At 34.6% G+C, this 26,121-nt stretch overlaps 1 protein-coding gene across 2 annotated transcripts in view; it reads right to left on the bottom strand.

The window, feature by feature from the left end:
- Window positions 1–26,121, bottom strand: part of DCAF10 (DDB1 and CUL4 associated factor 10) — a 50,064-nt gene that overhangs the window by 20,991 nt on the left and 2,952 nt on the right. For both annotated transcript variants that reach the window (XM_059925108.1, XM_059925107.1), the window contains exons 2-3: window positions 14,700–14,813; window positions 1,908–2,105 (exon numbers count right to left, since the gene is read on the bottom strand). In XM_059925108.1, coding sequence (XP_059781091.1) covers window positions 1,908–2,105; window positions 14,700–14,813 — 312 coding nt within the window. The remainder of the gene's footprint in view (window positions 1–1,907; window positions 2,106–14,699; window positions 14,814–26,121) is intronic.

Below are 26,121 nucleotides of genomic sequence, written 5' to 3'. Positions count from 1 at the left end.
ATACATCTACTTTCATCAGGTTTACCCTTTTTTATCTTTTTCAGACTTTTTGAGTAAGATGTTTAGTTCATTAATTTTTAGTCTATCTATCTGTCTCCTGATTTCACTATGATTTTTTTCTTTGAACCATGAATTATTTAGGAAGTAAGTTTATAAGTCTCCAAACCTGGGAATTTTTATTTACCTGTTGTTCATTAAACTGTACTGGGATCAGGGAAAATGGTTTGTGTGGTAACAATTCTTTGATATTGGTTGAGACTTACTTCGTAGTCCAGAACACGCTCAATTTTTGTACATGTTCAAACTTTGCTTTAGAGGATGTATTCACTATTTGGGAGCAGAATTCTACATATGCCTACTAAATCAAGCTTATTAATAATATTAAAATCTTCTATAGACTTACTAGTTTTTTGGTCTATTTTATCTATTAGTAAATGAGAGAATGATGTTAATATTTTCCACTGAGATGGAGATTCTCACTTTTTTCTTGTCTGTCCGTTTTTGCTTTTTATGGTTTGAGGCTATGTTATTAGGTACACACAAGATAAGAATTTTTATGTTCTAGTGAAATAAAGCTTCTAATATAGTACCTTTTTAAAAATCACTAATAATGCTGTATGCCTTAAACTCTATTTTGTCTGCTATTAATGTAGATATAACTATTTTTCTTTGATTTGTATTTATCTTTTATTTTTTCCCATCATTTTACTTTCAAACTTTCTGTGTTTGTATGTTTTAGGTATACTCCTTATGAAGAACACAGAGTTTGTTTCTGTTTTTTAATCCATCTAGTACTATCTAATAACTGACTACATTAGTCCATATATACTTATTGTAATTGTTGATATTCGATTATCTACCTATCATATTTTTGTGCTTCCTAATTTACCTGTCTTTTTAAAAAAATGATTTTCCCCCCTTCTTCTCTGCCTCTATTGGATTGATTGTATTTTTTAGCTTTTATCCTTCTACTAATTTGGAAGTTATTTATATTCCTATTCAAATTTTATTTCTAAACTAAAAAATAATTAGTCCTAAATTTAAACAGGTATGCTTGTCTTAGTTTAAAGATACTCAGTAGCTCTATGCTTTGCTCAAACAATATGAATAACTAGAAATCTTTAAGAATATCCCCCTAGTTTTACATATGAGCTCTAAAAAGAATATTTCAGAAACATTCCTGGTATATTACTGTACTGTCATTTTACCAAAGCTAGCAACAGGAATATTATAATTATTTCCCAAACTTCAACTCTTTCAATTCTCTATAAGGAGATATTCTACTGAAGTGTTTCACAACACAGGCATTAGTGACATTTTAGATGGGATGACTGGTCCCCTGTGCAAACTGTCCCATGCACTGCAGAATGTTTAGAAACTCTGATCCCTGCTGACTAAATGCCAGTAGAAATCCTCCTCTCTTCTCCTGTAGTGACAACTAAAACTGTACCACACATTATTTCCAAACATTCCCCTAAGGATCAGTACCACTCCAACTGAGAAACCACTCTTTTAATGCATGAAAACAAAGTGCAAAAATTACAAAATAGATTTAGAATTGAAGGACCAAAGAGTGAAAAACATTTCAGTTCCACAAAGGAAATAATAACAAAAATATTTTTCCTTAAATTCCTTAAATTCATGAAACTCATCTTATAAACCAGTTTTCATCATTAACTATATTACTTGGTCTCCTTTCCACATAATTTTCTCCAAGTTTTTTAGTCACAATATGTGACTAAGTGCAAGGAATAAAAGATGGAATCACTTTCTGATTGTTTTTTCCCAAAGCCAGTTTCTTTCTCCTAAAGAGATATGAGAGCTAAGACAGAACACTGAATTTGTTTACCATCTTAAAAACATTTTTTTGTTGTTCATAATCCTAACATGATCTCCTATTCACAAACCTGTTGGTGTCCCAAATAATGACATTTCCATCAAATCCTGACGTTACTAAGAGTCTTGTATTAGTATCGTATTCGATGTTCTTCACCCAGCTAGTGTGACCATGTAAAGTGCATACTTTGCTGTTCAGTTTTCTCAGATCCCATAGTGCTATTGTAGTGTCATCAGAGCAGGTAGCAAACAGCCGGTTATCAAGAAATCTACAAAGCAGAACAGAAAAACTAGTTCATTTAATCTCTTATTAAAGAAAAACTGAGAAGCAGTCTCTGTATTAGGAATCAAGAAAACAAATCAAAAAAGGACTACAAACTCACTGTATAAACCCAGTGATTCTAATATATAATAAATAGTAAGTATAATTCACATAACCACAGAGAAGGATACTATGATTTAGTGAGGGCCATGTTGCAATTTTATCTGTTTTACATTATTGATTTTTATTCAAAACTAGAAGTAGGGGTAGGTGTTTAGAGAACAGTGCTAGAGAAAACGAATTTTAGAATCTGTATAGGAAACACAAATGGTGAGAGACAATTTAATAGGAGACAGGAGATTTTGAATACTTAATTGCAAGTGAAACATGTTAAGCATAAAGTGTTCAAAATTATGAGAAATATTTACTCTGCTACCAATAACATCTCTATTTAGAGTACATTTCTCTTTAGAATACATTTACATACAAAAATTGCTACTAAAGTGCCATAATTTTTAATCTATTAATTCAAAGCCATTCCCCAAATAATCTCACTTCTAGGACAACCAAGAAGAAATGGAAAAATTCTTAAAAAGGTACAGTTTCCCAAGACTGAACCAGGAAGAAGTAGAAAATATGAACAGATCAATTACCAGCAATGAAATTGAATCAGTAATTTAAAAACTCCCCACAGGGAATTCCCTGGCGGTCCAGTGGTTAGGACTCTGCGCTTTCACTGCCGAGGGCCCAGATTCAATCCCTGTTCTGGGAACTAAGATCCCGAAAGCTGTGTGGCGCAGCCAAATAAATAGATAAATAAATTTTCTTTTTTTTAATAAATTTATTTATTTATTTATTTATTTATTTTTGGCTGCATTGGGTCTTCATTGGTGCACGCGGGCTTTCTCTAGTCGTGGCGAGCAGGGGCTACTCTTCATTGTGGTGCGCGGGCTCCTTCTCATTGTGGTGGCTTCTCTTGTTGCAGAGCATGGGCTCTAGGCACGCGGGCTTCAGTAGTTGTGGCACGCGGGCTCAGTAATTGTGGCACGCGGGCTCAGTAATTGTGGCATGCAAGCTCTAGAGCGCAGGCTCAGTAGTTGTGGCGCACGGGCTTAGTTGCTCCGCGGCATGTGGGATCTTCCCGGACCAGGGCTTGAACCCGTGTCCCCTGCATTGGCAGGCAGATTCTTAACCACTGCGCCACCAGGGAAGTCTGATAAATAAATTTTTAAAAGATAAAAAGTAAAAATAGGGCTTCCCTGGTGGCACAGTGGTTAAGAATCTGCCTGCTAATGTAGGGGACACGGATTTGAGCCTGGTCCGGGAAGATCCCACATGCCGCGGAGCAACTAAGCCCGTGCGCCACAACTACTGAGCCTGTGCTCTAGAGCCTGCGAACCACAACTACTGAGCCCATATGCCACAACTACTGAAGCCCGTGCACCTAGAGCCTGTGCTCCGCAACAAAAGAAGTCACCTCAATAAGAAGCCCATGCACCACAACGAAGAGTAGCCCCCTCTTGCCGCAACTAGAGAAAGCCCGCACGCAGCAATGAAGACCCAACACAGCCAAAAAATAAATAAAATTAATTAATTAATTAATTTAAAAAAAAAAAAAAAAACAAGGACCCTGTGCTACTCTATAGCACAGGGAACTCTACTCAGTACTCTGTAATAACTATATGGGAAAAGACTCTGAAAAAGTGTATATATATATATATATAAATAAAATTAAATCACTTTGCTGTACACCTGAAACTAACAAAACTAACAAACTATACTCCAATATAAAATAAATTTTTTAAATTTAAAAAAATTAAAATAACGACTTAGGGTGGGAAGCTGTTGTTACTTAGTGATTATATATATTTCAAAATAATTTTATGGCTATGCATAAATTAGTTTGTAAACTACATTAATAAATTAATAAGATTTTTTAAAAAACTTAAAAGCTTTTGTACAGCAAAGGAAACTATTGACAAAATAGTTTGAAAAGACAACCTACTGAATGGGAGAAGATACTGCAAATGATACTACTGATAAAAGGTTAATATCCAAAATATATAAACAGCTTATACAACTCAACATCAAAAAATACTTTTGGCCAACCACATCATTGTGATTAAAAAAAAAATACAACCCATCTTTTAATTTTTAATTTTTCCAAAGAGAAAATGCAGATGGCCAAAAGGCACATGAAAAGATTTAAAAACCACAATGAGGTATCACCTCACACCTGTCAGAATGGCTATCATCAAAAAGAACACAAATATCAAATGTTGGTGGGTATGGGGAGAAAAAGGAACCCTCATACACTGCTGGTGGGAATGTAAATGGGTACAGGCACTGTGGAAAACAGTATAGAGGTTTCTCAAAAACTAAAAATAGAACTACCATATGACCCAGCAATTCCACTCCTGGGTATATATCTGAAAAAAACAAAAACACTAATTCAAAAAGATACATGCACTCCAATGTTTATAGCAGCATTATTTACATTGCCATGGTATGAAATCAACCTATGTGTCCATCAACAGATGAATGGATAAAGATGTGTTATATATATACAATCGAATACTACTCAGCCATAAAAAGGAATGAAACTTCGCCATTTGCAGCAACATGGATGGACTTAGAGGGCATTATGCTAAGTGAAATAAGTCAGACAGAGAAAGACAAATACTATATGATATCACTTATATGTAGAATCTAAAAAATACAACAAACTAGTGAATAAAACAAAAAAGAAGGCAGACACAGATATAGAGAATAAATAAGTGGTTACCAGTGGGGAGAGGGAAGCAGGGAGGGGCAGGAGAGGGGTAGGAGGGAGGAAAAAAAATGGGGTTATTATGGGATTATATGAAATCATCTGTGTGAAACTTTTGAAAATTGTAAAGCACTACAGAACTTTAAAAAATCTTTCAGTAAAAAAAGAGAAAACATACCATCATTTTTTATCTATTAATTCAAAAGCATTCCCCAAATAATCTCACTTAGCAACATTTTTATTAGGACCAGTCAAGATTACAAAATAGGTAATTAACAGTTTTCCAAGGCAATAGAAATAAAAGCAAAAATACATAAATGGGACCTAATCAAACTTATAAGCTTTTGCACAGCAAAGGAAACCATAAACCAAATGAAAAGACAACCTATGGACTGGGAGAAAATGCTTGCAAACGATGTGACCTCCAAGGGCTTAATTTCCAATATATACAAACAGCTTGTACAACTCAATAACTAAAAAACAAACAACCCAATCAAAAAATGGGCAGAAGACCTAAATAGGCATTTCTCCAAAGAAGACATACAGATGGCCGGTAGGCACATGAAAAAGATGTTCAACACTGCTAATTATTAGAGAAATGCAAATCAAAACTACGATGAGGTATCACCTTACAAAATGGCCATCATTAAAAAGTGTACAGGGCTTCCCTGGTGGCGCAGTGGTTGAGAATCTGCCTGCCAATGCAGGGGACACGGGTTCGAGCCCTGGTCTGGGAAGATCCCACGTGCCGCGGAGCGACTGGGCCCGTGAGCCACAATTACTGAGCCTGCGCGTCTGGCGCCTGTGCTCCGCAACAAGAGAGGCCGCGATGGTGAGAGGCCCGCGCACAGCGATGAGGAGTGGTCCCCACTTGCCACAACTAGAGAAAGCCCTCGCACAGAAACGAAGACCCAACACAGCTAAAAATAATTAATAAATAAATAAATTAATTAAAAAAAAAAAAGTGTACAAATAACTAATGCTGGAGAGGGTGTGGAGAAAAGGGAACCCTCCTACACTGTTGGTGGGAATGTAAATTGGTATATCCACTATGGAAAACAGTATGGAGGTTCCTTAAAAAACTAAAAATAGAATTGCCATATGATCCAGCAATCCCACTCCTGGGAATATATCAGGAAACTCTAATTCAAAAAAAGACATGTACCCCAATGTTCATTGCAGCACTATCACAATAGCCAAGACATGGAAGCAACCTAAACGTCCATGGACAGATGAACAGGTAAAGAAGACGTGATATATATGTACAGAGGAATACTACTCAGCCATAAAAAAGAATGAAATAATGCCATTTGCAATAACATGGATGCACCTAGAGATTATCATACTAAGTGAAATAAGACAGAGAAAGACAAATATGGTATGATATCACTTATATGTGGAATCTAAAAGATGATACAAATGAACTTATTTACAAAACAGAAACAGACTCACAGCCCTAGAAAACAAACTTATGGTTACAAAAGGGGAAAGGGGGGTGGATAAACTAGGAGTTTGGGATTAGCAGATACAAACTACCATATAGAAAATAGATAAACAACAAGGTCCCACTGTATAGCATAGGGAACTATATTCAATATGTTGTAATAAACCATAATGGAGAGAATATGAAAAAATATATATATATAACTGAATCACTTTGCTGTATATCAGAAAATACAACATTGTAAATCAACTATACTTCTATAAAAACAAAAACAAAACAGACAATTAAAATACTCTATAATTCAGATTTTTAATTATTTTACACTAATTTCTCAATCCTTAGTGAGAATACATTTTATACAAACACTTAAAAAATAATAACCTACCTATCACATTTTAATTTCTGCTTAATTCAACATTAGGATGCTTTCTCTAACATATTCTTTTATATATAACTACCCAATCTCTCACAGAAGAAATGAATTCTGGAGTTTCTTCTAAGATATATATATGTATATATATATAATTATTTTGAATTATTATTATTTAGAATTATATATAATTATTTTGTCTCAGAAATCAATCTCAATATCCACAACACCATAATGGCCTTCCTGAAACTAACACGATTTTAAAATCCCAGGCTTTTGTACAGGCTGTTTCTGCTACCTGAAACCACATCCTCCCTACCTCTTGACCTGGATAACACTTGCTTTCTTTTTAATAGCCAGCTATCATCCCTTCCAGGAAGGCTTCTCTCTCTATCCAGCCTGGGCCAGATTTACTGATCTTCTATTTCCCAAAGCACTCTACAGTTCTATGGTAATACTTAATGTTACAGTGTAAGGAATAAATTTACAAGGCTATAAACTCCTTGAAGGCAGGGGAAACCTGTCTGCATAATTCATGATTAGATCTGCAGTACCCAACACACACAGTCCCACTCACAAATATTTATTAAATGAATGAATAAGATAGAAGTTCACTGCCTAGTGGAGAAGACATTATAAATACATAGTTATACAAAATAAATGTGTGGGGAGTAAGCAAAGAAAAGAGGATGGTTTCATGGTGGTGTCATTTGAACTGACTTTAAAAAAATGAGCAGGAACCCTAAGTGGCCAAGGGGTAAGCAAAGGTACAAAGGTGTGTACGGGGATGGTGTACTCTGAGAGGCAACAGCAGTTAGAAGTTAGAAGTGCTGTGTGTGGAAAAGTAGAGACAAGTAGAGAATATATCATGGTATTATTCTATAGTGATTCCCAATAACTATTTCTTAATTATAAATACATGCCCATTGAAAATATTTTTTTAAATGGAAAAAAATCCACCACCAAAAATAACCACTGTAATTGATATTTAGCCTAATTCATGTATTTCAAGCCTAATATTATTTCATAACTATTTTGCCATGTCATTAAAGATTTATTGACAAAATAATTCTTAATGGTTGAATAGCATTCACCGTATGAGTGAACCATAATCTTTTCTCTTTTTTAAACTAATTTGCAATTTTTGGACGTTTAGATTGCTGCCAATTTATTACTATTCAAAACACTATGATGAATATGCTAACAGCCAAATATTAATCACATTCCTAGTTATTTTTCTAAATACATTTCCAGAAAAATGTATTGTTAAGTAAAAAGGGATTTTTTTAAAAGGTAAGGCTTTTGCTACATAGAGACAAATTGTCCTCAAAAGAACATACCAATATCTAGTTCTACCAGCGGTTACGAGTGTCCGCTTCTCCAAACTCTTCCCACACAGGTATTTTTTTAATAGGAAAAAAATATCATCTTGTTTTAAGTTGAAACTTATTTTTAGTAAAGTTGAACTTTTTTCATATTAATTGGAAGATTATATTTCTTTGGGGAATTGCTATTCATGTTCCTTGCTGATTTTCCTCTTGCAATATTATTTTTATTGAGTTACAAAATCTGTTTATAATATGACTAATATTCTTCAGTTTTTCAAATACAGTATGTTGAATATGTTTTCCATATATTTCTATCTTTAAATGTGGTTCACATTGAAATTTAATTATTATATTGTCAAATCCATTTTTTCCCCTTATAGTTTTACCTTTACTGATGAGGCTTTTAAAAGTAAAAATATTTCAATGACTTCCACACTTGACAGGAATTAGACGATTTAAAAAATATAAAATAACAAAGGCTACTGGAAAGTCAAGTCAAACTTTTAAAATAAATTGATCATCATCATAGAAGCATCTTTATATATTTGAAAAATTTAGGGAAAAAAAACACTAAGCTATTTTATTTCGTACAGAAAATAATGCACATATGGATTCAAAATCCCAGTGGGATTATATTGCTGTAGGCCGCAGTGGTCCACCCTGAAGGGTTTTAAGCAAGAAAGTGACATGATTGGTTACGACTTTCAGAAGGATCTCTGAGCTGGCTAGGTTCCAAAACTATATTCATAAAAAATAAAATAAAGTGAGGGATTGGTTTAAAAATTTTTGTCAGTAAGGCCACTGAAAAAAATTACTATTGTTGTATGGATATTTTAATATCAGTAATTCATAAAATATAATCATGGAACAAAAGTTAATAATTTTTAATTGAATAAGTTTACTTTAATGAAAAATTCAATACTTAGACTTTAGTTTTCTCATTTTTGCCTCAAAGCATTACCTGTTAAAAATTTTGGTACTGGAGAATCATTGGTAAAGAGAGTAGATAAATTATAGAAAATTAAGAATGTAGACTAGGAGACCAGTTAAAGCACCCTCAACAATTCTTATCCCAAAGTAAGCAGACACAGAAAGTGTAAAGTGGTAGGTAAGTCTTGGAGGTCTGGCCCAATCCTCTCAAATTAAAACTTAGTCTACCTAATAAGTTAATAATTATAAAGTATTTTTAACTACATGGTCTCTAATAAACAAGAGACACTCCTTCACACACACTGAAATCTCTGAGTTTCTGAATTACAGAACTTTTCCATATGTCTCCATTAAACTCCAATATATGACTGTAACAGCTCTGGATAAACTGAGGTCTTCATTATCAGAGGATGATTGGTAAAGGATAACAGCAATTGAAATTGAATTTTCTTAAAACAGGTACCAACATTTCATTGTACAAGGGAAAGAAAGTGTTGTATATTAAAAAAAAAAAACTAAAAATCATCAAAAAAGGCCTTTTTAAATTTATTTAACTATATGCAAATTCTTAGAACAAGAATAAATTAAATGTTTGGGTTTTTTGCATAATCTTTCCAATGAAATTATGAAGCACAATATGACATCCTTACTTCATATCTGAATTTTGTACTATAATAAAAAGAGGGCCATTTCTGTATAACATTCAAGGTCTTTATCAATTTTCCCAAAGGCCTTTCCTTAGTCCTGTGGGATATTCACATAATTCTTTGAAGTTTCTATCATGTCATCATTTCTGTCGTTCTCTTTTCTCTAATTGATAACTAGTCTAACTCTGTCAGATCCTCATTTGCCAATGATTTTCACCAGTTCTCTAACATCACTCTCAAGGCCCTGCAAAATTTTACATCCTTTGCAAGATCAGAAATTTCATGCTCCCCATGATAAGCACTGCTCCTACATTATATTGTTTGAAATGTAACAATCAGGAAAAGACCAACAAAGACAGTGGGAGGGAAAAGCAGATCCTGGAATATTTAAATGGGTACTAATTTTTTAACTGCCATATCACTAAGTAAATATTCTTAGGATAACCTCAGTTCCCCCTCTAACCTCATAACTGGGGGACCTTGATTATTAAATGGACTCTTAAATCTTCATACAGAGTCCTCATGAATGAGAAGTAAGGCTGTGTATTGGGCTTAAGAATTTAAATTACATATTTTTTCCCTTACTTTCATATGAAGCAACAGAAAATACTCTCCACAACTATCAATATTTTTATTTTACAATATAAGCAAACCTCAAAACTAAGAAATGAACTAGAAGACATTACTAAGTATGTGGAAAATGACTATCTAGAACCAAACCAGGAAATGCATACCCATATCTCTGAACAGTACAGTGAGGTGGTCTAATGGAACTGAGTATGAATTCCAGCTCTACCACTTCCTATAAAAAGACCCCGGGGAAATCTCTTTATCTGAGTTGCAGTTTCTTCATTCCTTAAAATGGGTACAATATCTGTCTCACATCGGGATACTGTGAGGATTAAACAATATAATGTATCAAATGTGCTTCACAAAAGGTTTGGCACATGGTAAGCACTCAAAAAATTAATAAGTAATACACAATTAAGCTCATGCTAGAGGACCCTTCAGATCTTACTCAAAACATTTAAGTGATATGTACTTCTAAATAGCTTCAAAATCTGTTTTTCTAACAAACAGATAAGAAGCAAATTCAAATTTGTAGGTGTGGGGTACTAGGGCAGGCACATTGATAGCAGCAAATGAGAAATGACATTGAAAAAGAACACAAATTCTAATAGCAAATTAGAGGTCATTTTGAGTAGGGGCAAACAACTTGACATGTCTTTTTGAGATAAGAAATTTTTTAATTGTAAAATATTAGAAACATAAAGAAAATTATGAAGAATATAACAAACATCTGTGATACCCACCACCCAGCTTTATCAAATATTAACATTTGGTTATATTTCAGATTTTTTTTGAACATTACAAACACAATTGAAGACCCCTGTATATCCCTCCCCAATCCCACTCCCCTCCCTCCCTCTCCAGGGGGAACCACTATCCAAAATTTGTTGTTTGTCACTCCCCTTGCAAGTTTTTAATACTATGAATTCATAAGTATGTATCCATAAGTAATTTACAGTTTTGTTTTGCATTCAACTTATTCTGTAAATATTTAATGAGCACCCACTATGTGGCACAGTTCTAGGTGCTAGGGATAGAGCAGAGAACAAACAAACAAATACATGCCTTCATCAAGTTTATGTTCATTTATTTTTAAACTTTATATAAGTGGTATCACACTGTACAGCTCATTCTACAATTTGCTTTTCTGGCTCGACCTTGAATTTCTGATATATCTCAGATGCTCATGCTTCTAGTTCATTTATTTTAACTGATGTATAGTATTCCATCGTATGAGTATACAATTCATTTATCTTCCTCTTTATGGAGATTTGTTTTCAACTTCTATTACTAATGATGCTGTAATGAACCTTCTTTAGACATTTCCTTGTTCACATGTGCTTTAATTTATTTTAAACAATCGATCTTCAATTTTACCAGATATTGCTAAATTGCTCAAAATAATTTTACCAATTTATATTCCATCAATAATGTCTAAGAGTTTCTATTTCTCAGCATCTTTGTCAATATTTGATATTTCTTCATTGTTATTTTTATTTGCATTTCCATGATAACTAGTAAGCTTGAAAATCTTTCCATATTTATTGCTCATTTTAGGCATACTGGAGTAAATAAAATATATTATTAAAAATTAATTTCATATCTTTTTTTAATGTTACTAGACAATTTTTAATTTAAAATTATAATTGTATTGGATAGTGCTAATCTAGAGTTTTCGTTTTAACTTTGTTTTAAATGCACCCTCCCCCACAAAAATCCTAAATTATTATCTTTCTGCTATTAATAATTAATAACATTTACAATTTCACTGAATCAAAATTCTTTATTCTGGAATAACAATTTACCTGGATATGAAATGGTATTAAACATTACTTTGTCTTAGTATTTAAGATATCACTCCTTTTTCTCCTAGCATCAACTGTTGTTGATAAGAAACCAGTCAGTTTAATTATCGTACCTCTGTAGGTAATCTGGCCTCTAACTTTGGTGGCTTTTAAGATTTCCTCTTTATCTGATATTCCAGAATTTCACCACAACCTGTCTAGATGTAGCTTTATCTTTGTTTAACCCACTTGATTCTAGAGTTTACTTTTTTTTTTTATTAATTAATTAATTTATTTTTAAATTTTTTTGGCTGTGTTGGGTCTTTGTTTCTGTGCGAGGGCTTTCTCTAGTTGTGGCAAGCGGGGGCCACTCTTCATAGCGGTGCGCAGGCCTCTCACTATTGCGGCCTCTCTTGTTGCGGAGCACAGGCTCCAGATGCGCAGGCTCAGTAGTTGTGGCTCACGGGCCCAGTTGCTCCACGGCATGTGGGATCATCCCAGACCAGGGCTTGAACCCGTGTCCCCTGCATTGGCAGGCAGATTCTCAACCACTGCGCCACTAGGGAAGCCCTAGAGTTTACTTTTGATTCAAGGATTCAGGTCCTTCTTCAATGTTGAAAATTCTCAGCCTTTGTGTCTTCAAAATTTAGTTCTCCTCCAATCTCTCCAACTTCTTTCTTCTGTAACTGAGATATTATACATCTCAATCAATCTCTGGGTGAATTTTTTAGTAATATTTTCTAACCCATTAATTCTCTCATCAGTGATGTAAAGGGTAATATTTATCCCGTTTATTAAGTTTTTTGATATACCAACTATATTTTTAATTTACAAAAGTTCTAGTTGGTTTTTTTCCACATTAACCTATTTTTTTTTTCATAATTTTGAGCTCTCTATTAATGGGAAGTATCCCTTAACTTATTTCTTTGAGCATCCTAAAAATGCTTTAAAGTTTCTTCCAATCAATGGAATACTATGCAGCCGTTAAAAAAAAAATCATCCCATGGGTACACATATGGAATGATCTTAAATATGTCATTAAGTGAAAAAGCCAACGTATATAATAGTATGTGCAGAATGCTACCACTTATATAAAAGTTTATGTATATGTGTGTACATATAGCTTGTACATGCATGAACTATCTCAGAAAGGATAGCAAGAAACGTAATAGTGGTTGCCTCTGGGGAGGGGAACTGGGTGGCTAGGGGACAGAGGTGGGAGACAGACTTACTTTTCACTGTTTACCCTTTTGTACCTTTGAATTTTGTACCACGTGCATGTATTACCTAGTCGAAAAAAAATAAATAATTCATTTTTTAAAATAAAGTCTTTGTTGGACTACTCCAAAAAATTAATTTCATCCAGAGAAAATGCCTGTTCTAGTTGCTGGTTTTGTTATGATATTAATATTAGATATCTTCATGAGTTTGGGAATTTTGGTTATAGGCTTATTTTGAGCAAGAAAGATTTAAAAATTTTTTCTCTCTCTTTCTTCCTATTTAATGGTTTTATAGTTGCCCCCACTTGGATTTCTGGAACCAAATCCACTACTAGGCCTCATAATGACATTAAGGCCTCCAGTTTCATGATAATATCGCAGCTATCACATATATACCTTCAATCACTGACTCAACAATGGCTTCATTCAATTCCTGGTCATGAAGCTGTATTTTTATCATCTGAAACCTACAGTCCCAGGTAACTAATAGCTTTTTCCTTTTTTCAGCCTCATTCCAACTAAACCCCTGGCTTCATATAGTAATTCTGGCTCTGGTTCCTGCCTCACATGAAACAATTTTAGCATTTTTGATTCCTGACAGGAGCTAAACTACTATATGTCAGTGCCTGACTGAAAACCCAGTGGGCTTATGGTTTCAACCCTGTAACAGCTTTGTGTCTGTGTTCCAGTCTGGCCATATGGCCACAAAGACATTTATGTTGTTTCAGAGCCTGGCTGTATCTTTTGTGCTATTTAATCTATTGTTCTGTATGTTTGGAGCTAGAGGTTACATCAAAATTCAATATGTCACCTTGACTGGAAGTAATTTCCTCATTTTTTTTGAACATTAAAAGTAATCATTATGAAACTCATATAATCTCATTATATAAAGTTTAGAAAATAGAAAATTACTCATAATCCATTCATTCTAACACATCCACTGTAAGCATTTAAAAATATTTCCTTCTAATCTTTTTCTTCTGCATCATGTCATATTTATATAATTTTTATGATTTTAACCTGTACTATCGCAAGCATTTGTCCATGCTGATATGTAGTCTCTGTAACCATCATTTTAATGACTGCATATTAGTCCACCAAGCTATTCAACTGTTATTTACTTCACACATTATTGAGAATTTAAGGAGCTTCCAACAATGCTATAAAGAAGTTTTTCTGTGCATATGTGTTTTTTTCCCTCAATAGTATGAATTTGGGGGCTGGTAGTGAGAGAGGCTAAGCAATGGGACTGCCCAAAAGCATTACAGGACTATTATAATACATGGCTAAGATTCATCATGATGACCCTAATACACAAGGAGAAAAGGTGAGATCATATGGAAGTGAAAATGTATTTCAGAAAGATTCCAATCCAAAATGGTTAACAGTAAGTTTTGTAATTAAAGGGATAAGTTTCACAATTCCAAATGTGTATCACTTAGTACTGCTGGACAAGGCATTATAAATTTTCATTAACTTCCAAAACAGAATATTTTGGGTCACATTAATAAAGTTCACTTTTTCACTACAATACTAACCTTATATTATTTACACAGTCTTCATGAGCTTCAGAAAGTGTTTTTATGTGCTTTGAAGATATAGGATCAAAAAGCAGAACTTCAGTCTGTTCGCAAGCAACTGTCAGCACTGACCTGGAAGCAAATGACACATTTCTCTTATTGAGTTTTTTAGCATTCTCTGGTTATTGATATTCAACTATTTATAACTACACAAGTTATAGATGAATAACTTCTTTTTGTCCACATTAGTAGCAGATATTTAAAAGACTGACACTATTCACTGTTGAAAGTAGTAGTAGGAAATGGTACTCTCATACATTATGGTGAAGTGTAAACTGGTGCGGCTTGTGTGGAGAGTACCAGTATCTATCAAAATTTTAAACATGCATACCTTTTGACTCAGCAATTTTTTTCTGGGAATTCGATCTAGAGAAATAATCATTTCTAAATACAAAGAAGCACATTTAAAGATATGCTTCATTGTAGGGAGAAATTGAAAGTAACCTAAACGTACATAAAAGAAGGAATGGTTGATTATATAAGCCATAGTATATAATACTTTACAATATAGTACAACATTTAAAAAGAAAGGGATAACTTTATGTGGATATGAAGAACTCTAAAACATATTTTTAAATGAGAAAAGCTGGTTGCAGAAAAACATGCATAAATGAGGCAACTTAGGAAAAAAATCATATACAACAAAATTAGGTATTTCTTCATCAGTATCTATAAAAATGCACTGAAAAGGTCTAGCATATACCCTACTAAACCAGTTTGATATAGTCAAACTTAACCTTTTCCTTTATGGATTTTTAGTATTACCTCTTGTTTCAGCCCTTTCCTATTACAAAGTTGTATTTTTATAAACCTTTTATAAACCCCATTTTGATTTCTGAAAATCTATTGTCATTTATTTTGCCTTAGTTTTCTGTAGGCGTTGATCTTTCAGATTCAGACCTAGCACATGAAATCCTGAGTCTTTGAAAGTTCAGGTCTTCTCAATTTATAGTTCCAATAACAAATGGTATTTTTACACTTTAAGATGAAAGTGCATAAGATGGAATTTTAAATGGCCAAATTTTTCTATTCAGAACAAACTTTTTAGATAAAGTGGGGAGGGAAAAAAATCTACTAAATTGAAATCTTTTCCATATGTAGTAATCATGAAATTATCCTTTAAAGGGTGTCTGCATAAACCCTTTTGTGAGGTATCTGGATTTCAAAAATTTACTAGTATGTGAAGGATTTTTGTAGGATTTTTGTGCTAGTTGACCATCATGAGTAAAAGTATTCAAATTAATATGTGTAATTTTAGAAGATGTATAAATAATCATTTCTTTTTGTTGGTCAGAAGAGTCATGAAATGAAATTTTCTCCTTTTTGTGCATAAAAGTAATGAATCAATGATTCTGGGAGAGTCTTAATCTTAAACATTGTACATAACAGACCTATTAAAAAAAAAGAGAGAGACCTATAAAACTGATAGTCTTTTTTTTTTAAATTTATTTATTTTATTTTATTTATTTTTGGCTGTGTTGGGTCTTTGCTGCTGTGCGCAGGCCTTCTCTAGTTGCAGTGAGCGGGGGCTACTCTTCGTTGTGTTGCGCAGGCTTCTCATTGAGGTGGCTTCTCTTGTTGCAGAGCACGGGCTCTAGGCACGCGGGCTTCAGTAGCTGTGGCTTGCGAGCTCAGTAGTTGTGGCTCGCGGGCTCTAGAGCACAGACTCAGTAGTTGTGGCACACGGGCTTAGCTGCTCCACGGCACGTGGGATCTTCCTGGACCAGGGCTTGAACTCGTGTCCCCTGCATAGGCAGGCATATTCCTATCCACTCTGCCACCAGGGAAGCCCCATTTTTTTGGTTTTAATACCAAAAAATCTATTACAATAGATTACAATCTATTTTTGTACATGGCATGATTTGTAACTTTTTAAAATGGATGTCATTTGTCCAAACATCAAAGCCTATACTTTTCTAAATGCCACCTTTATCATATACAAGTTTTTTGGGGGGGACTCTATATTCTAGTCTATGCAATACCAACACACTATTTTAATTTCTAAAAGGTTTGACAAGTGGCAAAGCAAGCCTCTCATTGCCCTAATAAACATTTTTGGGGGGTGCTAATGTCATACTTTCTCTTTCAAATGAATTTTAGATATAGCATTATCAGGTACTACTAAAAAATCTTGTTGGTATTTTTATTGGGATGCAGTAACTTTACAAATTAATTTGGTAGAATTTATATCATACAGTATTGAATCATCCCATCAGTAATATGCATAGTTTCCCACATATTCAAGATTTTCTTAGCAAGAGTATTGTAACAATCCTTGGACCTTTGAACATCCTTATACATTTAGAATTGACTTAGGAAGTTATGTGTACACACACACACACACGCACAGATCCACATGTGGATTTTTTTAAAATTTCTTTTCTTTTTTCTTTTTTTTTAATTTTTGGCTGTGTTGGGTCTTCGTTTCTGTGCGAGGGCTTTCTCTAGTTGTGGCAAGTGGGGGCCATTCTTCGTCGCGGTGCACGGGCCTCTCACTATCACAGCCCCTCTTGTTGCAGAGCACAGGCTCCAGACGTGCAGGCTCAGTAGTTGTGGCTCACGGGCCTAGCTGCTCCGTGGCATGTGGGATCTTCCCAGACCAGGGCTCGAACCCGTGTCCCCTGCATTAGCAGGCAGATTCTCAACCACTGTGCCACCAGGGAAGCCCCACATGTGGATTTTAATTGAGATTGTAATAAATCTAAAGAAAAGTTTGCATAGAATTGACATCTTGACAATATGGAGTCTTCCAATCCTTGAACATGTCATATCTCCATTTACAACAGAGATTTTCTCCATATGGGTCATGCCTATCTTTTGTTGTATCTATTCCTGGGTACTTGAGATTTTTTTTTTGATGCTTTTCTAAATGTTCTTTTTAAAATTGTTTCATTTGTTGCTAGTGTACAGAAGAGCAACTGATTTTTAAAATATTATTTATCATCAATCTTGCTATTTAATACTTTATCATAGGTTATTTTAGGTTTTGTCAATAATCATATCATCTATATACAGTTGCTTTGTTCTTTTTTTTAATATAAATTTATTTATTTTTGGCTGCGTTGGATCTTTGTTGCTGCTCACGGGCTTTTCTCTAGCTGTGGTAAGTGGGGGCTACTCTTCGTTGTGGTGCGTGGGCTCCTCATTGCGGTGGCTTCTCTTGTTGTAAAGCATAGGCTCTAGGCACATGGGCTTCAGTAGTTGTGGCATGTGGGCTCAGTAGTTGTGGCTTATGGGCTCTAGAGCGCAGGCTCAGTACTTGTGGTGCACGGGCTTAGTTGCTCTGTAGCATGTGGAATCTTCCCAGACCAGGGCTCAAACTCATGTCCCCTGCATTGGCAGGCAGATTCTTAACCACTGTGCCACCAGGGAAGTCCCTGCTTTGTTCTTTTTAATACTTTTTTTCCTTGTTGCACTGGCTAGGACTTTCAGTACAATGTTGAATAGAAATGTTAATACAGCGTGCACTCTTATCTTGTTCCTTATCTTCAAGAATACATTCACCATTTCATCATTAAGCACCATGTTTGCTGTAGGGTTTATTTGTTTTGGTAGATTCCTATTATTGGATTAAGGAAATTAATTCTCTTCTACTTCAAATCTGCTGAGTGTTTTTTTCCATTAATATACATTAAAGTATATAAAACATTTTCTAACACTTATTGAAATTATCCTATAGTTTTCTTTTTAATATGTTAATGTAGTGATTTACATTAATTTATTTTCTAATGTCAAATCAATCTTTCATTTCTACCATATTGCTAGATTCAGTTGGCTAAAACGGTGGGTTCACATCTCTGGCTACCCTCCATTTGCAGATCTTGGCCCTGCAATTTCCTCATTGCCTCAATTCTCTAATCCCTTCAAACATAACTTTTTATATCTTACATTAGATACTTATGTTTTTCTCTAGCTTTTCTAGTTATTCTCAGTTGGAGGGTTGGTCCAAACCCTCTACTCTGCTACTTCTGGAAAGCTACAATCTCTACTTCTTGTATCAGAAATTATGTCCCCCTTTCATTCTGAATATTGTTTATTTGGGTATTCTCTTGATCAATCTAATGAGTGTTTTTCATTATTCTTTGTCTTTTCAAAGACAGATGTTTCTGTTGAGTATTTCTACTTAATTTTTAGAATTTCACTAATTTTACTCTTTATTGCTGTATTTCTTTCCTTTTACTTTCTTCAGATTTACTTTACTATAACTTCACTATTTTTACTATTTCTTGAGATGGATACTTAGCTAACTAATTTTCCTTGTCTTCCTTTCTAGTTTATTAAAGATTATAATTTTCCTACTAAGTGAGGATTTACTTATATCCCACAACTTTTGCGACATGGTACTTTCATTATCATTTAGTCCTAAATATTTCTAATTTCCATTATCATTTCTACTTTGACTTATGAGTTATTTATAAATGTTTCTTAACTTGAAAATACATGAGGTTTTTCTAGTTATCTTTTTGTTATTAATTTCTAGCAATCCCATTATACTGAGAAACTACTTAATGATAATCTTTTGAAACATGTGGCCTTACAAGAGAGCAATTTTTAAATCCTTGTATGTTTGCAAAAAAAAACCATGAGGCAGCTGTTACATATAGTCAAATGTGATATTCAAAAAAATATTAAATATTCAATGTAATATAAATTAACATGAATAAAAATTTTAAAACATTAAAAAATTAAACTAACCTATAGGTTATAAAAATGCTTGCCAAGTGGTATTAGTTCTAACTCAAATTGTTCATCAAATTATTCTAGTAATTCCCAATCATTTATTAATTTTTGGAAATTGTAGCCATAATCGTTTTTTTGACCCAGATGCCTTTGTCTGAACCATGAACTGCCACAGGAAATTGCATAAAGCCCCTCCAAGAATTTCCACATTAAATAGGTAGTCATTCATATAAAACACACTTATGGTTACCAAAGGGGAAAGGGAAGGAGGGACGGATAAATAAGGAGTATGGGATTGACAGATACGAAAAACAGGTAAGCAACAAGAATTTACTATATAGCACAGGGAATTATATTTAATATATTGTAACAACCTATAATGGAAAAAAATCTGAAAAAAAAATATAACTGAATCACTTTTCTGTACACCTGAAACTAACAGAATATTATAAATCAACTATACTTCAATTTTTAAAAATTCCTCATAAATAGGTAGTCATCAAGTAACCTGTAGACTTGATAAGTAAAAAAAATCACTCTTAATAGCAACAGAATTGTTGATGGGAGCTGAATTCTCTTTTCAGCTTTTGCTGCAGTTAACAGTAAGTATATTAAAAATTTTTTGGCCCTTATAATGCTTGCTGTTAATTTTTATATTCAATTGTATTAATAACTAAGTCACAAAATAATTTATTGATACATCATATTTAATGATACCAAACCTAATCCCTCAGCCCAAATGAGACATAATGTAATACAGCAGTTAACAGCATAAACCAGAATACAAATCCTTTGTGTTTCATGACCTTTCAGCTTCTCAGTTCTCTCAACTAAATGTTTCTGGTAAAGAGACTACTTATGTTGGCAGTCAAGTTCATTAATAGAGTGTTATTAATGTCCATGGTGGGCATGTATTCAGTGGCTTTTGGCAAACTTATCCCACTAAATAAAGGTGAAATTCAGTAAGAATGATAAAATTAGGGAAGTACATCCCAGGAGTCATTCATCCATAAACCATCCTCATAGACCTCATTCACCTGCCATGGATTGTATCCTGCAATGGTCATGCACACTTTGCCAAGAGAATTAATGTTTGGATGGTGCCTGCAGTAGTGCCATTACTCTCATCTGACTGCTCTTTTCATCTCTCTGGATCTCCTCAGAGGCTGCAGTTCCCACAAATGACCATGTGAGAATGACTGGGAGAGTGTGTGAGAAAGGCAGGCAGCCCCACACTAAGGGGAGCCAAATGGTCACTCAGCATTTGCCTATGGATTTTTTTTTGTGTGGGGGAGGATACCTGGCATGGGGAGAAGAGCTTAGAGTGGATGCTAAAGCTCTCTAGTGAGATGTTTCTTGGCAGCTTGCTGTGCCAGTTCTTAAATCTTTAGCTGCTATATAATGGGTTACTCTGGGAGATCCTATGGAAGGTGCTTAAGCACTAGGAAGGCACTCAGTGAGCTTGGAGCAGTAACTAACTACTCAACCACCATGGATATATATTAATATTTTAACAACTGGTACAGCTGAACCAATGTGTACTAGCTGAATATCAGGCCTGAATGCAGTATTCTATACATGCCCTTTAGAGCAAGATTTTAAGTGGTGCTGTTTCTATCTTGTGTATCCTTATGTTTGTGTCTGCCTGTTTAACTGAGGTATGCTGTGTATTAAGATCATCCCCTATGATGATAAATTTTTCTCTTTTCTCCTTGAAGTTATCAATTTTTGATGTATATAAATAAAAAAAACTCAATTTCAGAACTGTTTTATCTTCCAGGTGAATTGAGCTATTATCATTATGAAGTAACCTTCTGTCTCTAGTAATTTTTTTTTTTGCCTTAAAGCCTATTTTGTATATTAATATAGCTCACCAGCTTTCTTTTGTTTAGAATGTGTTTGATATGTCTTTCTCTATCCTTCTAGGATGTGTTCGATATATCCTCTCTATCCTATGTACAAGAAGTACTAGTACTTCTATATTATAATTAGTAATATTTGGATTTATATTCAGCCATTCTTTGTGCTTTTTGTTATACCTTTTCTACTTTTTTCTCCTTTCCCTTTCTTGACTTCTTTTGGAATTATTTCTTCTCATTCCAAAATTTTTCTTCTACTAGTCTGGAAATAATATATTTACTTGTCTTTTGGTGGTACACACACATTAAAGCCTAAAGTTAATATATCACAATTCTCCCTCAAAAAAAAGAAAAAAGGAATTTAGAGCATCCCTTCATAATTTATATGCTATTGTTGTCTACTATTTTAGCTACATCTTTGTTAATCCCAAAAGAGAAAATCAGATTTAATTTTACATACAAATTTTCCACTTCCTTTGTTCTTCATTCCTTCTAATATCTCTGACCTTACAGTTGCGATTGGGTGCATATGTATTTATTTCATCTTTGTTCTTGACAAGAACAAAGAACCTATCTTTGCTAGGTACAGCCATCTAGATTGGCAGTTTTTTCCAGCATAGTAAAAAATAATCACGACTGTCCTCTAATTTACATGATTATTGATGACTAATTGGCTTTCACTCACATAGTTACTCCTTTGAAGGTTTTTTTCTCTAGCTTTTATGATTCTATATTTGTTGTCCTGCAGTTTCACTACATGGCTAGGAAGAATTCCTGCTTGGGGTGTGCTGGGCTTCTTACATCATGGTTTGGTACCTTTCTTCAATTCTGGAAAGCTCTCAGCTATTATTGCTTCAAATTTGTTTTACCCTATTATCTATCTCATTTTCTTTAGGAACTGACCAAGTACATGATATGCATTTTCTCTCTACGCTTCATGTCACTGAGCCTTCTTCATATTTTCAGTCTCTGTCTCTCTTGTCTGCATTTTGGATAACTTCTTCACTTCTATTTTCCAATACACTAATTTTCTCTACAGCAGTGCCTAATGTGTTCTCATAGAGGATAGCCTAAGAAAGTCCCATATTATCTAATCTATTAACATCATATTTCTTTTTTCAAAATGTCATTTTAGGAGGTGACAGATTTATATTGACAGTGTTGCTATTGCTTAAAACATTTTTGGAATTCTTTAGAAGTTACCTTCTAGTCCATGTATCCTTTCTTTTTTTTTTTTTAAAGTGCCAAATTCTAGTCTGGTCTCTATCGAATTCACAATTTTAATTCTTACCTTCTGTATCACCTCTTCTTTTTGTACTGAGAAGTCCTTGTGACAGTGGTTACGGTATCCAGTAAGCTGATTTAACTCATATATGACTGAAGGATATGAGAAATCATTTCATTTAACACAGTATGTCATTTTATATAAAACCATTTTTAGTCCTATAAAAATTTGGGGCATATTAGTAGATGTAGTCAAAAGACGAAAAAATTAAAACACTGAACCATTTTCACCTACCACCTTGACATAAATGAAAAAGTATGGCAATGTACAATATTGGCAAGGGTATGGAAAGACAAGCACTTTCATATGGGACTGATAGGAATAAGAATTGGTACAGTCTTCACAGAGGGCAATTTAATAATAAGTATCCAAAATCTTCATAACCTTTGACTCATTCTAGGGACTTACCATAAGGGCATACACAAATCTAAAATATTTGTTTAGAGAGAGTTTATTTAAACTAATGAAAATTTTTAAATAATGTTGTAGAAATATATTCATTAACATAAATAATATGCAATATATTATATGAAAAAAAGCAGGCTACAAAATAGTTGAGTCTATCTTTATGTTAAAATAAACATACACAGGGAGTTCCCTGGCAGTCCAGTGGTTAGGACTCGGCACTTTCACTGCCATGGCCTGGGTTCAAACCCTGGTCAAGGAACTAAGATACCACAAGCTGTAGAGCGTGACCAAAAAAAAAAAAAAATTTTTTTTTTAAATAAATAAAATAAATATATACAAGGAAAAAATTTTCTTAGATAGCCATTCAATCTCTGGGATCATAAATGATATTTAGCTTCTTTTAGTTCATTTACTGCCTATGTTTTCTAAAGTAAGTACATATTAATTGCATAATTACACATTATCAAATTATTTTAAGTACTAGAGTACCTAACCACCTTTTACAAAAATGTTACTATAGGAAAATGTAGCCCAGATTCAAACAAGAACTATCAGTAATATACTCCTCATTCTAATAGAACTGGCAATGAGAATTCCTTCTTCATAACTCATTCTATCCCTCTCACCCTCTACCTAAAATCCCACCTCGAAAGAGTAGAAACAGCTACTTCTGAAGGCCAGAGGTTGGGAGGAGAGGAACTGGGATATGTTGAAGAGAGGAACTGAAGGGTTATGAGGAATAGACTCCTGGTATTTTGGGAGAAGCTTTAGGAATAGGGCTTGAGGAAGGAAGTGGGGAGAGGAGGTTCCATGGATAAACTTCAGCAAAATAGTTTCTCCCCTCACCAATTTTCTCTGTATTCAGGTGCACAGTCACTGTTACAAGTCAACTGCTATAGGCAGAAACCCCAGAGATCCCAGAACTGAGTCTGATTAAGAAAAAGCATTTGCAACAGTGAAAGGAAACAGGGTGTACTTGCTCAGTGATTCCAGATTCTGCTGCTTTGCTCCTTTGTTAGCACATTTTATGTCTTTCTTCAGCACAATTTTTTACTTTGTTAACCTATCTTCTTTCAGCTTCTCTAACATGACATGCTGCTCCTCCAACCACAGGTCCTTTGACATACCAGTTCCTCCATCTAAAATATTTCTATCCCCTTCCAAACACTATCTTGACTAATTTATCTTCTACTCATTTTTCCAATCCAGCTCAAGTGTCACTTTCTCAGGGAAACCTTGAAAACTCTAATCCACAAGATTCTTTCAAGCCTGTATCACAATTTGTAAATATACATTAAGAAATTATTTAGTATGGTTATTAATGTCTAGTTGAACCAATAGGTCCCAAGACCAATGAAAGTGGTGCCATTAGCTGGTTTGCTCACCATTGCCACCTCTGCCTCTGGAGCACAGCAAGTGCTCAACAAATATTGGGTTGGCCAAAAGGTTCGTTCAGCTTTTTCTGTAAAATGGCTCTAGTAGCCCTTAGGTCTCTTTAACTTCATTCAAAACAATTTTGTTAGATTGTATGTGACAGCTGTCATATCAGTGTGCATTTTTAAAAAACTTATCAAAATTGGTGAATTTTTGTGTAGCCATTTTATTATTGAAGATGGAAGAAAAAAGCAACATTTTTGGCATATTATGCGTTATTATTTCAAGAAAGGTAAAAACACAACTGAAATGCAAAAAAAAAGATTTGTGCAGTGTATGGAGAAGGCGCTGTGACTGATCAAACGTGTCAAAAGTGGTTTGCAAAGTTTCATGCTGGAGACTTCTTGCTGGATGATGTTCCATGGTTGGGTAGATCAGTTGAAGTTGATAGCGATCAAATTGAGACATTAATTGAGAACAGTCAATGTTACACCATGCGGGAGATAGCCGACATACTCAAAATATCCAAATCAAGCAATGAAAATCATTTACACCGGCTTGGTTATGTGAATCGCTTTGATGTTTGGGTTCCACATAAGTTAAGCAAAAACACCTTCTTCACCGTATTTCTGCAGCATGCGATTCTCTAATTAAACGTAATGAAAACGTTCTATTTTTAAAACAAATTGTGACGGGCAATGAAAAGTGGATACTGTACAATAATGTGGAACGGAAGAGATCGTGGGGCAAGTGAAATGAACCACCACCAACCACACCAAAGGCCGGTCTTCATCCGAAGAAGGTGATGCCGTGTATATGGTGGGATTGGAAGGGAGTCCTCTATTATGAGCTCCTTCCAAAAAAAACCAAACGATTAATTCCAACAAGTACTGCTCCCAGTTAGACCAACTGTAAGCATCACTTGATGAAAAGTGTCCAGAATTAGTCAACAGAAAATGCATAATCTTCCATCAGGATAACACAAGACTGCATGTTTCTTTGATGACCAGGCAAAAACTGTTAACAGCTTGGCTGGGAAGTTCTGATTCATCCACCGTTTTCACCAGATATTGCACCTTCAGATTTCCATTTATTTAGGTCTTTACAAAATTCTCTTAATGGAAAAAATTTCAATTCCCTGGAAGACTGTAAAAGGCACCTGGAACAGTTCTTTGCTCAAAAAGATAAAAAGTTTTGGGAAGATGGAATTACGAAGTTGCCTGAAAAATGGCAGAAGATAGTGGAACAAAAGGATGACTATGTTGTTCAATAAAGATCTTGGTGAAAACAGAAGGCACTTTTTGGCCAACCCAATAGTTGCTGAACGAGGGAGGGAATGAATGAATGAATGAATGAACAGCTAAGCAAATGACTAAGAATCCAGAGGCCTTGATGGGGTAAGAGTTGTATTATCTATGTCCGCTCATGGTGGAACCATGTGTAAATTTTTTCCTTTGACTGCTGTTGAACTTGTTCCTGTACTCACAAAACAAAGTTTAAAAAAATATATATCACTTTGAGCCTCCCGCTCCAGCTCCATGGCCCAGCCAGCTCCCTCCCTCCCTCCCCTGCAGCCCGCTGCCTGCCCTCCCCACTCCGCACCCCCCCCACCCAAAGAGCAGCTGCAGGCAGCCGCTGCCTTTGGAGGCTGAGTCATCACTAGAGAGTGGGAAGGGCAGCAGCAGCAGAGAATCCAAACCTCAAAGGTGGTATCACAAAGTACCTTTTCTCCAAGTTGGGGGCTCAGAGGGGCACCATCATGAGCGATGTTACC

This window comes from Balaenoptera ricei, chromosome 6 (genome assembly GCF_028023285.1).
Source record: "Balaenoptera ricei isolate mBalRic1 chromosome 6, mBalRic1.hap2, whole genome shotgun sequence".
NCBI classification, from domain to species: Eukaryota; Metazoa; Chordata; class Mammalia; order Artiodactyla; family Balaenopteridae; genus Balaenoptera; species Balaenoptera ricei.
This window is presented reverse-complemented; position numbering and strand designations above follow the sequence as displayed.